At 40.1% G+C, this 13,631-nt stretch overlaps 1 protein-coding gene across 7 annotated transcripts in view; it reads left to right on the top strand.

Annotated features, from left to right (window-relative positions):
- The window catches only part of OGDH (oxoglutarate dehydrogenase), a 109,678-nt gene that overhangs the window by 43,879 nt on the left and 52,168 nt on the right, over positions 1–13,631 (top strand). For all 7 annotated transcript variants that reach the window (XM_027851926.1, XM_027851907.1, XM_027851950.1 and 4 more), the window contains exon 3: positions 11,495–11,683. In XM_027851926.1, coding sequence (XP_027707727.1) covers positions 11,495–11,683 — 189 coding nt within the window. The remainder of the gene's footprint in view (positions 1–11,494; positions 11,684–13,631) is intronic.

Consider the following 13,631-nt stretch of genomic DNA (forward strand, 5'->3'; position numbering starts at 1 on the left):
ATTTTATCATCCTGGTGTTTTTCCTAGTCTTGGAGGAAAGTTGGCTAAAGGTAGTGGCAGAATCAGACCTCTTTCAGAACTTCATTGCCTTTCCTCCATTGGGTAGAAAGAGCCACCCAGGGCAACTGAACATTCTCAGGGAACCATATTCTCTTAGCAATTTGAATCAGCCTTGCCTTCCCTCAGCTTGAGATAGCCTTCCAGCTTGACAGAATTAATGTGAATCAGCCATTCCTGTGGTTTTCAGAAACTGCTGTTCATGGTTCTGTCATTCATTTGTTGGCCCTGGTTTCCTGAGCAATGGCTAAAAACAATCATCATCAGTATCTGAGTTTGTCAGATATACAAGAATATATCAGAATAAATCTGCTTATACCTTGCACTGTTCAAGAGCTGCATAGACCTAGTTCCTGTTACCAGGAGCTTAGAGTGTTAGGCAAGCACTGCAGCATACAGGGTTGATAATTAAATTAAAACTTTTCTCTGTAGCAGCTTAGTAAGTGACTTCTGCTCTTTACTGGTCAAGGGTAAGGTCTCATATCCTCCTTCTTGTTCTTTTGACATTGATTTGACTCTATTTGTTCTTGTATCCTCAGCACCTAACACTTAGTCTGATACACAATAGGTACTTAATATTTGTTGATTGATTGAACAATACAAATAATATGGGGGGAAAATTTGCTGTATAATCCAGTTGAGAAATCAGAGAAACATCTGAACTAGTCAGTCTTGCCAAGGAGGAAAAGTTGAGATCCTTAGTACCACTCTTGTCTCTTACCAGTATCTTTAGGGATAAGAAGAGGCACAAATACATATTTGGGGTAGAGAGAAGACTTTGATGGAAGAATTTTGATTTCTAGGCTAGATGGGGGAGAGAGGGAAACAGTAATTAGCCCTTCTCCAAATCCTGGAGGATTTGTTGAAGGAGGTTGTTGGTCAAATTTTAGGAACTGTTTTAAATCCTGAGAGAATTATGACTCCCAATTGCCCTGGGAGGCTAACATGGTAGCATTGGGGTGAAAGTTACTGTCAGCCAGTACTGCTTTGCACAAGGGCACTCTTGGAGGGCAGGAGTGGGGTGAGTAGAGGACAAGAATGCTGAGGGATGAGCTGCAATAAAGATGAGGGATATCATCCCATCTGCTCCACAAACGTTTTGGGCTGCTGTGGGGTCATTTTCTACCATCCTTCACCAAAAGATAGATCTGTTGTCTGTTGTGAATTTTATGACCTGGTTATCTCGAAGGAAGACATAGTCCCCTTTGAACTCTTTTCAACTCTGTTGATTTAAGAGGTAGGGGCAAATGTATATGGGTGTCCTTGAACGTCACGACTGATGTGACAAAACCATGCTGTGTCATCCATTGAGTAATTGGGCAAATAAGTGAATCAGTCACTCTTCTGTGGAAGAAGACTGGGGCCACTCAGCTCTATTCCTTGTTCTTGGTGATCTTTGTCAGCTCTATGGGCCCCAGAGCCTGCTGTATACTCTGAGTCCCTCTTAAGTTATGCAGGGAGCTAATTAATAAACTATTATGTAGTCCACTTAATTCACTTCTTAACTGAAAGTCAGTTTGTAAACCTGGAAAGATCAGATTCTGTAAAATTTTGGAAATTATCCCATGAAACTGTTTATACTTTAAAACCTCAGTTATACTTGAGTTTTGAAATAGCTTGTAAAACAAGTGAAAACAAGCTCTGGCCTTAATATCACATTCATGAGACTGACCATGGGAAGAATTTAACTAATTTGAATTGTTGGGAGGCCTGTGACATTTGACCCTACCCAAAAGGGACATCTCTTCATAAGGAACTCTTGACTACAGAGCCATTTCAGAGAGTGTCTGGAGTTGCAGTCACCTTGATAGAAGAATAAATGAGGAGTGATGGGCTAGATTAGCCAGAAGTGAAATTTTATTAGGCTGATTCTAAGGACTCATGGTTTTGTAGTATTTTATAGTCTGTATAATGCTTTTCTTTCAGCAGTCTTGTTAGGTAGATAAAGATAGGTATTATTTCATTTATGTTTTTTTGGAGATGATAATATTGAATAGGAGGAAAAAAGTTGTGACATGCTCATGGTAATATAACTAGTAGGTGCCAGAGCTGGGATGTTCACCCAAGACTTTTGACTAAAACATTCTGGTTTTGGAGTCTTGGGTTTAATCCCAGCTGTTCTTGTTGCTACTTATATCACCTTGGACAAATCATTTCACCTTAAGTTTCCTCATTTGTAACATGATGTAGTTGGATTGTAACTCTCCAAGGTTCCTTCTAGCCCCGGTTCTATAATCCTGTTCTTGCTGTAGGATCATGCTTTGGAGATAATATTGTTTGTATCTTACCTCACTCCTATGATCCTCAGTTTCCTCAAATGTAAAATGAAAGGTTGAGACTGGACAATCTCTAAGGCAGGGGTTTTTTAACCTGGATCCAGGAATGGTTTTTAAAATGTTTCCATGTTATTGTATTTCCATATTATTGGTTTCCTTTGCATTTTATTTTATGCATTAAAAACATTCTGAGAAAGGGTCCCTGGGCTTTAGTAGATTGCCAGAAGAGGTCCATGACACAAAAAGAGGTAAGAAGCCTTTCCTCAGGGTCTCCAGTTCTATGATCATAGGACCTTCAGTTTCTAACCTTCAGAATGTAATTTCAGGTCAGGATGAAAATATAGCTTTCCTGTGCCGTTGGTATTTACCATCAGTGCTACAGAGATAAAATCAAATGAGTGAGGTCCAAAGAAATCGAAAGTGAAGTGAGCCAGGGTGCTCAGAGAATAAAACATGAAAGCCAGATTTTCTTGTTTTATTTTTGTTTTTTCATTTTTGGTTTTATTTAGGTTAGCTGTATGAACTGAGTAAGGAAAAGGGAGTGGGGGAGAGGGGCAGATTTAAAGGAAAAGGCAGCATCTGTCCTTGGCAAAGCTACAGTGCACTATGTAAAATTGTATTTCCAGGATATATGCCTTTCCCTTCTAGGAGGTTCCCAGCAGCCTGAAGATACTGGTATAAACCAGTTTTTTCTGACAGCCTCCTGCAGGAGCAAAACTTTCGTCATTACATTTGTGCTCAGCCAATTGAAAAGCACCTGGGGTTCCATCCAGAGTACAAAGGAAGGTCAGAGAGAAGAAGCCTGATCACAGGGATTGGGCCTGTCTCCCTTTAAGGAGGAGGTAGGACTCGGCAAGAGGCTGCTTGCTCCTGCCTTGGATATAAATCTATTGTTTTCTAAAACCCACAGCACCTCCTTAGGAGTGTAAAGAAATAAGGTGCTTGTCCCAGCCTCTGAGACAGAAGTTTCCTCATATAGCTGACTAGACAGAAGCCCAGAGAATGAGTATCTCATGCCAACCCCATGGAGAGAGCTTGAGCTGGAATCAGCCTTCTGGGTCATATGTAAAATTATCGATACAGATCTGGAAGGCCTTAAGAGGCCATGAATACCAACCCTGTCATTTTACAGAAAAGGAAGCTGAGTCCTGAAAAGTTTACCTTCTGGCTTAGGGTTTACAAGCTCAAAGGTGCAGCCTTTTAACTTGGGGATAATATTAGTGAGGAGTGCCTTTCCTTATGAGAAGGAAGGTGATAGCTATCAGAGCCTCCTAAAATACAGAACTGTGTTCTCACCCTCCAGTGAGGGTAAGATAGGATTAGGATAGTGTACCAAATTTGTTGTTAACAGGTCTCTATTTGGTACTAATGGAGCAGCTCCTCTTTTTGATGCACTTAATCAGATAGTAAGTGTCTGTTATACTTAAGGTGCCAGGTATGGGAGACTGAGATGACAGTTCTTCCTCTCAAGGAACCTTACCAAAGAGGATACAACCTAAACTAAATTTATGTTAGAAAGCACTAATAATTGGAGAAGGAGAGTGGGGTAGAACAGAGAATCAAGGAAGGCTTCATGAAGGACATAGCCTCAGAAATGAGCTTTGACAGAAAATAATTCTCAGAACTGCTAGCAACAGTTGGACCGTGTTAGTACAAGACCCTTGTGCTGATGACTCTACTCAAATTCTGGGGAAGTCCCAAGGCTGGCCCAGTAGATATCACTTCAGACATGATAAATTCTTCCAGTGTGAGTTAAAGCTTTTGTTTAAATTGGACTCTTTGCATGCATGTCTGCCCTCAAACAGCTGTCTGAGAGGGCAAGGAAGTTTAATTCAGTAGTGTTGTTAAGCACCTGCTTTTCGAGTAATACTGGGAGTGCACAAGCAGAGTAGTCTGTCTTTTTTTGTTTTTTTGTTTTTGTTTTTTGAATATACTTTTTTTTTCCGTTAGGCAATGGGGTTAAGTGACTTGCCCAGGGTCACACAGCTAGTAGGTATTATGTGTCTGAGGCCGAATTTGAACTCAGTTCCTCCTGAATCCAGGGCCGGTGCTCTATCCACTACGCCACCTAGCTGCCCTGAAAGTAATCTGTCTTTAGGAAGCTTCCGTTTTACTGGGGAGAAACAGCCCATACACAGAAAAGCAAATTCATAGTAGTTAGGAATGGGGATGGGGTGGGGAGAACACTAAGAATTTGGTGAAGGGCAGGAAAGGCCCCGAGTTTGGTGTGGAACAGAGGTCTTTTTCTTGACTAATGGTGATGCCAGCTAGCGGGTGTGCCATTATGATTCTGGATGTTTGTTCTTCAGGGACAAAGACAAGGAAGAAAGATTATGTTATTTGAGGGGGGGGATGCTTGGTTAATCAGATAGTCATATGCCAAATATTTTTTGAGAGATTGGGAAAAAATGAGTACATAGATTTATGACTGGAAAGGGACCTAGAAGTTAAGTAGTCTACCACCAGTATTTTACAGATGAAGAAATGGAGGTTCCTAATAGTTTAAATGACTTGCTCAAGACTAGCCTAGGGGCTAACTTGCAAAGGTGACATTTTAAACCAGGTCCTCTGCCTCCAAGTCATCATTCTTGCCACTAGAGTTGTACTGCCTGAAGATAGAAGCAGAGACCTTAGTGAGTTGCTCATGGTTGTAAGAATGGTTTGCCATTTCTTTATGTAACATGGAATATGTCTCTTCCTCCCTTTATTATTCCCCTTATTTCAGTTGTGGTCTGGCTAAACTGACCTTGTTACTCTTCATACACGATGTTCTATCTGCTGCCTCTCTCTGCCTTTACAGGGGCTACTCCCATGCCTAAAATTCCCTCCGTTCTCCTCACTGCCCACTTCTTCACTAAACTGCTGGGTTATGTGAGCATCCAAGTGGCCAGCAACACTTTAGGGCATGGGCTTTTATACCTCCACCGGCAGACTTGACAGCAACCTGGAGATGTAGTCCTGAGATTTAAGGGGGTAGAGCGAGATACAAGTAGCATCTCAGCAGATGAAATAGCACCTTGAAAAATACTCATTTTTCCTCCAACCTTCTCAGTATTCAGATTCTTTTAGGGGTTTTCTGCCTTCCCTTACAGGCCATGCAAGGCAGATTCCTCAAAAGTGTATATACAGACTGTGAGAACATCTGAGGTGTGAGGATAGACTTGGGTAACAAATGGGAAAACCAACCCAGAAGGCTAGTACCTTAGGGAAAACTTAACTCCTTCATCTCTCAGATTTAGTTTTGGGCCCTATATTTGTAGAATAATTACCATAAACATATTTTTGGGTATAGTGCTTTAAAGTTTGTAAGGCTCTTTACATGCATTATCCCAATTGAGCCTCTGTGCCTTAGGTACTGTGGGTATTATTAACTATTATATAGATGATGAAATTGAGGCTCAGAGAGGATAACTTTCCTATGATCACAAAACCAGTAATATCAGAGGTGAAATTTGAACCTAGTTCTTCCTGTCTCCAGGGTAAGTGCTCTCACCATTGTACAACACTGTCTTGTTTGTACATAGCTTCTTAAGTTACTAAGTGTTGCTTGTGGGTCATGGTTTTGCCATCCTGTCCTAGATACATTTTACATTAACGTGTATAAGCCTGACCCCATTCTGACAGCCTTATTGCATATACATTCTTTTTGTCCCTACAAAAAAAAAATACATCTTGTAAAAGTATATTCAGGCAATGAATGACACATTTCTGTTCACATTGAAGGTTGGATTTGGAAATTAACAGATTTGGGGAGCAGGAGGCTGATGGTAAGACCTCCCATTTCCTATGGCTGTTTTTCTCACGTGGCAGTCATTCCCCCCACGTTGGTAAGGATTGAATGAGCAGCCAAAGAGACTTTCATCTGACTGTGTAAAGCACATTGGCTTTCCTCTGTGCCTGAGATCCTAAAAACTCCTGAAGTCTATCTGCAGAATGAAAATGTGTTGAAGACCACTGTGATGGCATAATGTATGTAAAGCACTTTATAGCCTTTAAAGAGTTATGTAAATTTCAGCTGTTGTCATTACTCCACTGTTCCCCCAATAGCTAAGAATTTTGTATTTGTGGAGAATTTGGCTATATTCTGCATTTCTTTTATCCATTCTAGAAATCGTAACTCATTTTTACCACAGAATGCTGGGTAGGTGGTTGACCAATAAGGAGTGAACTGTAGCAAGGGGTAATGAAGATTGCTGAGAATGCAGAGGTGTAGATTTAGAGAAGGATGAGTTAAAAGCAATCTAGTTCAGCTTCTCGTTTTATAGATGAGAAAACTAGAGGACAATAGAAAGTAGGTGATTTGCTGGAGATCACATAGACAGTAAATGACAGAGGTAGGATTTTTGAAGCCAGACCCTCTGACTCTAAATTTAGTGCTTTTCCACTGTACCATTTTAGAATAAAAATGGATTGAGTGGAGGAGAGAATTATGCAAGTAAACACAATGGTTCTGATTTTAGAATATATTTGTAGTCATGTAATTAATGCATTGGAATATCTAATTTTATAATGCAGTGGCTAGAGAGAGATGGCCTTAGAGTCAGAAAGACTCAGGTCCCACCTCTGACCTACCTGTTGCCTGTGTTAAGCAAACCATTTAAATTCTCTATGGCCAGGGCAGTTCAGTCACTGAGAAGGGGCTCATCTCCATTGACAGGGGAAGCTTCATTAGCCTTTCCAGGCACCAGTAAAATCTCAGGGCCAGACAAAAATTGTAGCAGTTATGGGAAAGTTGGTTTTGCTTCATTGATATTTGTTTCATTGACTTTGTAAACTGAATTATAAACAATTTCAGGGGAAAAAAGTGTGATAAGCCCCCTTTGCTCAAAAAGTCTGTAAAGCCAAGAAAATAAAATGTTCATTCAGGTCCAGCATTTTGGGCTGATAGAGTAAATTAAGAGTATTAATTAATACTTAAAAATCAAGATTACTCCAGCAGTCACAGTCACAACTTTTTACAGAAAATCTAGTAGATAACTTGTTTTCGTAAGGCCATAAACATGAAAGAATGCTGTCGCTATTTCCCTCTAATACTGGTCTCATTCCTTCACTACAATAATGAGCCAGATGCCTCCTGTGGCTCTTAGGTGTTCTGGGTTCTCAGGAGCTGTGCCAGCTAGGCAGAAACTCGAGCAGCCTCTACCAAGCTCCCAAAGCTTCTGGTGTGACCATGATGATAGACACTGTCATCTGTAGACCAGCTCAGCCCCTTCAGGCTGAACGTAGCTTTAGGAAGTTTTCAGCCCCTGTGCTCATGAAGACTATTTACAAAGACATAGAAATGTTGGGAACTTTACCGGGGAGGGGGCTCCCTACACCAATGAGACCATAGATCCTTGAAGGATTTAGGTCAATTGTCTCGTTGCACTAATAGGAAGACTTAGAGGAAACCCATGGATAAGCAGAAAGTTTGATGAAGCCTTTGCCTGTTTCATAGCGTTCCTGGCATGTTTTCAGCCAGCTTATCTTAACCCTTTGGAAGTCTGGTTTTACAGGGCTAAAGTTGGAGGTGCTAATGCGACTTCCTTATGAAATATTGTTTGGCATGAAGAATTAAAAATCTAGACCTTTTCACTTTTTTTTTTGCAAAGGGTGGGGTGTATATCTCTTGGCAACCATATGGATAACTGGCTTTTATTACTATTTGAATTTTGTATAGTGCTTTAAGATTGGCAAAACACTTTATATGTATGTGATCTCATTTTGAACCCCTGTAACAGCCCTGTGAAATAGGTACTACAGCTACTGGTATCTCTATGTACAGACAAGAAAACTGAGGCTCAGAGAAGTTATGACTTGCCCTGTCACACAGCTAGTAAATATTTGATTTGGTGTTTGAACTCGGGCCTTCCTGACTCCCAAGTCTAGCACCATCCATTAAGACTGCAATGTTTAAATTTAGTAGAGCCACCGCCTCTAGAATAAACATTAACTTTTCCAAAAGTTGTTGACATCTAAGGCTCTGAGCACTGCATTTTCATCATCCTCAGTTTCCTTATCTATGAGATGGGTACAATAATAACACCTCCCTCTCAGGGTGTTATTAATATGTTCAAATGAAATAATATGCCTAAAGGGGCTCTGCAGACTTTAAAGCGCAGTGTAAAGATTAGCTATTATTAAATTAAAATCTGCCCATATAGCTCAAAGTAGATATGCTTCCTTGCCCCATTAGCCTTTTCCCGTACAAGTACAGTTTACAGTAGACAAATGCATCTCACAGTTGTACATGTGCAAAGAAATGTCACAGAATGGAAAGTGTGAGAAACTTCCTAGGTTGTCCTTCATAAGATTTCCTCAATGGGGGAAAACATTTGTCATCTAAGAGCCATTGTCCTATAAAGGCTAGCTCATTGGGCAAATTGTGTCCTCACTGGCCTGGACAGGTATGTTTCTTTATTTGCAAAATGGAGGAGGTGCAGCTACATTTCTAGGCCTCCCTCCAGCTGAAAAATTCTCTAATTCTTAATTCAGGATGGAGATGGCCAAAAAACAATAGAACCTCAATTATTGAGCCAATATCAAGAGATAACTAAAGTCAATATTGTGTTGGTTAGTTTTGTTGAACTTGTTTTTTTCCTGTTTTTATTTTCTTTTACAAGGGATGGCTCCTTGGATAGGAGAAGATAGAGGTATATATTTGGAAATCAAAATGATGTAAAAAAAAAAGATTCATTAATCTTTATAAAGAATATTCAAAAGTTCTTTCCTTGGGGACAACACCACTTTTTCATTATTTAGGTATGTGTCCTAGTTTCAGATATCAAATTCTTCCTTTGGGACTGTAATTAAAATAATTAAAGATTAGCTTAAAATTTCAGAGCCCAGTCTGACCTCTTTGCTGTCAGTGACAAGGCGTTTCACATAGTTTTGAAATGTTGGTTCTCTTCTTCATATTCATAAACAAATTGGACTCCTACCGGCTTCTCTTTTCTCTTTGATCTCATTCTTGGTAATTTCCTCTCTTCCACAAGAAAGTCATTTTTGAAAATCATTTTTTGCTAATACATCATTTGGAGCCAGAGAACCTTGAATTTAAATCTCAGCCCTGCCAGCTCCCTGTGTAACCCCCTGTAATCATTTAGCCACCCTAGGCTTCAGTTTCCTCATCTGTTAAATGAAGGAGTTGAACCATATGACCTTCAAGGTATAACTCCATGATTCTATGATTGACTGTTCGATTATTGTAACGTACCATTCAATTGTAAACTTATGACGTAATGAGGAGTTGTTTAGGAGAGTGGTGAAGTCAGCTACCAATAAAAACTTGGGTCTAAGGGGTATTCAGAATACATGCCATCTTGGGGTGGGTGGAGGGGAGAGATAGGGAGAAAATTTGGAACTCAAAATCTTGTGGAAGTGAATGTTGAAAACTAAAAATAAGTAAATTACTTAAATTGCTTAAAAAAAAAAAGACTTGGGTCCACATTTGTGAGTCATGAGTGAGCAGACTATAGAGAATATCTAGGAATTGGCCAATTACTACTAGGAAAGAAAAACTTAGCATGCAGTGGTCTTCAAAAATTTTCTAGACATGTTTGAATTTTGTAAGTTCCTAGGGAAATGATTCTAGTATTTCTAATGATATTTATCAAAGTAGTTTTTATAGAAGGGTTTCAGGCCTTAGGTAAAGGTTAAACTAGATTCTGAGGCTCTTTCAACTCTGGGATTTTGTGATTTAAAAAAAAAAAAATCCTTCAATTTTTTTTAGGTTCATAAGCCTCTATGGTGTTCAGAGAACATTTGTTGAGCGCTACTCTGCCCAGCTTTGCACTTGGCATTTAGGGAAAAGAAAAGATATTATAAGCAGAGAGCCAAGGATTGAACTTTGGGGACAATCACCCATAGTATCATATATTATAGCTCCTTGAGACCAACCCCCACCTTATTTTACAGATAAGGAAATTGAGAGCTAGAGAAGTGCCCAGAGTAACACAGCTATTGGGAGGAGGGAGGGAAGGGAGTAAGCATTTCAGTGTGTTCTGTGTGCCAGGATTTTTGTATTTTATTAATTTATACACACAGATGTATATATGTATCTGTATGTGTGTAAAACTCCATCCTCACAACAACTCTGGTTGTTATTGGTACTATTATTACCTCCATTTTACAGATGAGGAAACCGAGGCAGAGAGAGGGGAAGTGACTTACTCAGGGTCTCACAACTAGTAAGTATTAAGCTAGATTTGAATTTAGCCTCCTGACTCCATGCCTAGTTTTCTATCCACTGCACCACCCAGCTGCTGATTCATTTTGGGATTAAAATACTAGGTAACGAAATATAACTCCCAAAGAAGTACTGAAGAACAATCCTGAAGCACATACACCATATTAGCATAATGATAAAGATAATAGTAGCTGACACTTATATAGTGCTTACCAGGTGCAAGGCACTGTGCTAAGTGCTTCACAATTATTTAATCCTTACAACAACCTTTGAAGATAGGTGTTATTGTTAGCCTCATTTTACCAACGAGGAAGCTGAGGAAAGGGCACTTGGTCAAGATCACACAGGTAGTAAATGTCTGAGGCTTTGAGACTCCATTTATATTTGGGTCTTCTTGATTCCAGACCCAGCACTCTCTCCACTGTACTATCTAGCTGCCTCAAGTAAGTATAATAAGTATTATCATGGGAGCTGTCATTTACATAGAGCCATTTAAGGTTTGCCAAGTGCTGGGTGTGTGTTCTCTCCTTTGAGGAAGGACTCAAACCCAGGTTTTACTAATTCCAAGTCTACTGCTCTGTTAGACCACACTGCTGCTTACCTAAACATAGACCAAGGGGAGAGAAGGATTGGAAGAAGAGGCATTAAGAGCAACAAAACAGTTAAGAATAGTCTCAGAGGAGAACCAGGAAGAGTAGCATGTGACTATAGAAAATGCTGAATTTTGAGTCGGGGCAGGAGTCACTTAACCTCCCTGAGTCTTGTTTTTATTGTCAGTAAAATCGAGAGGTTGGGAGAGATTGAACTAAGTAGCCTTGAAGGTACCTTCCAGCTCCAAAATTGTGACCCTATAATAGACCAGCTCAAACATTCCCGTATCGCAGAAGAAAAGCTTCACCTGTGATGACCATCTCTGTCTAAGTAATTGTAAATGTAAACTTCCCCTACCAGGTGCAAACTTTGAGTTAATCTTTCTTTGTCTTCTTGTTTTTAGTCATGGGACATATTCTTTCGAAATGCCAATGCTGGAGCCCCACCTGGCACTGCTTACCAAAGCCCTCCTCCCCTGAGTGGTGCCCTGTCAGCACTGACCCAAGCCCAGTCCTTGGTTCATGCCCAGCCGAATGTAGATAAGCTTGTGGAAGACCATCTTGCAGTTCAGTCTCTCATCAGGGCATATCAGGTAAGTGGCTTTAGGACTCTCCAGCAGATAGGCAGAAAAGGAGGACTGTTAAACTGAGCCTTCTCTGCTTTTAAAATAGTGAATGTGGTTATGAGTATTCCTTCTTTTTTTTTTCCTTTCTTCTTTGGTGGTGGTGGTGGTGAGTGGTGGTGGTGGATCCACTGGTTCATATGTAATGTAATCCCCATACTCTAGTTTAACATTGATTTTTTTTAAATTGTTTGTCATAGAACCTTAGAGAATAGCTAGAGGCCTAAGAAGCAGACCTTTCTTTGTTGGCTCTGATATGTAATGTACAAATAGCCCCGTTTTCAATCCTCCGTCTTTCACAATTTGGCAGTGATGAGATCGTGTGGGAGAATGAGCCCAACATTAACTTAAAACATGGTTTTACATTTAAGAAGAGAGGAGAAAGGATAGAGTGACCTGTTGTGACACAGCACACAGACTGTTGCCAAGGCCAGATTGCTAAGACCCTGGGGAACACAGACCAGTCCTTGCCTCCTTTAGTCATAGCCAGGTGGCTGCCATGTTAAACTAGGGTGGAGTAAAAGTGTTAGAGAAAACATAAATGAGGCACAGGAAGGTTCCCTAAGGAAAGCCAGGAAAGACCAGGCAAATGGGGAGAAACATGTAGGAGGAGCAAAGAGACGATAGGACTAGGCTGGGTGGCAGAGGTTCAAGGGGACGATGCTTGACTCCATCTGTATATATCTCCAAGTCTGAAGGTTTTTTGTGGGGAGTGTGCCTTTCTTTTCTTCAGGTTACAGCATATCTAACAGGTTTTGCTTAGGATATCATTTTGGACTAATTGAAGTAAAATTCTACAGCTGAGGTCTAAAGACATCACCTTTAAATCAAAGACTGTTAAAAATGGAAAGAGCATTGAATTTGGACTCACGGGACTACTTACAACCTGTGTGACCTTTCCTGAATGACATCACTGCTCTTGGACTCAGTGACTGCGAAGGTCCCTCCCAGCTGTAAATCTATGACTCTGGTGAATCAACCCTTTCTCCTCCGTGTTCTTCTAGATCAGAGCTTCTTCACCTGAAGTCCATGAACGGGGTTCATAAAATATTTTGATAACTATTTCAGTGTAATTGGTTTCCTTTGTAATATCATGCCTTTTATTTTATTCCTTGAAAAATGATTCTGAGAACTGGTCTGTTCATAAAGTTCACTAAATTGCCTAAGGGGTTCATAACACAAAAAATACTAAGAAACCCCTTCCTGATCTAACTTATTAATAAGGGAGTTTGAGCAGGTGTAGGTGTTGGTACAGGTGTAGGAAACTACACCTTTAATTTACTGCCATGTGGAAGATGACATTTTCCACTTGACTTCACAGGCCACAGTTAGGAGCAATGGGTAGAAGTTAAAAAGAGTCAGATTCAGGCTTAGTATAAGAAAAAACTTCTCATCAGTAAGAACTGTCCAAAATTGCAATTAAAGAGCTGCCTCAGAGAGTAGTGGGTTCAGCCTCACAGCAGCTCTTTAAGCAATGTAGGATGACCATTTGTCCAGTATGTTTTAGAGTGTCTTCTTGCCTAAGTGTGGTTATAAGGTCCCTTCTAACTCCAAGATTCTTTAGGTACCAGTAGAATATAGGACACCCTGGGGATTGGGATCTTCCAATTATCCTTCTCAGAAAAGGAAAAAAACTGCGAACAGTTCTTTGCCATACCCTCATTGTATATAACCTGTATGGTTCAGCCAGTGATAGATACATGTTCCAAAATTCTGCTCATTATGCAAATGTTAAAGAGATGATAGGTATGTCTTGACATATTGTCTATTGCCCACATTATCAGGTGCCCTTGGGGAGAGTTTAAATTTGATCTTTTCCAAGAGGAATCAACAATCCCCCTTCAGAAATCACCAGTAAGAAATTATATGTGAAATATCCTAGGCCTAGAGGAACTTTTAAAATTTTGAAAGAATTTTT

This window comes from Vombatus ursinus, unplaced genomic scaffold, assembly GCF_900497805.2.
Source record: "Vombatus ursinus unplaced genomic scaffold, bare-nosed wombat genome assembly UNPS02000580.1, whole genome shotgun sequence".
In the NCBI taxonomy this organism is placed as follows: domain Eukaryota; kingdom Metazoa; phylum Chordata; class Mammalia; order Diprotodontia; family Vombatidae; genus Vombatus; species Vombatus ursinus.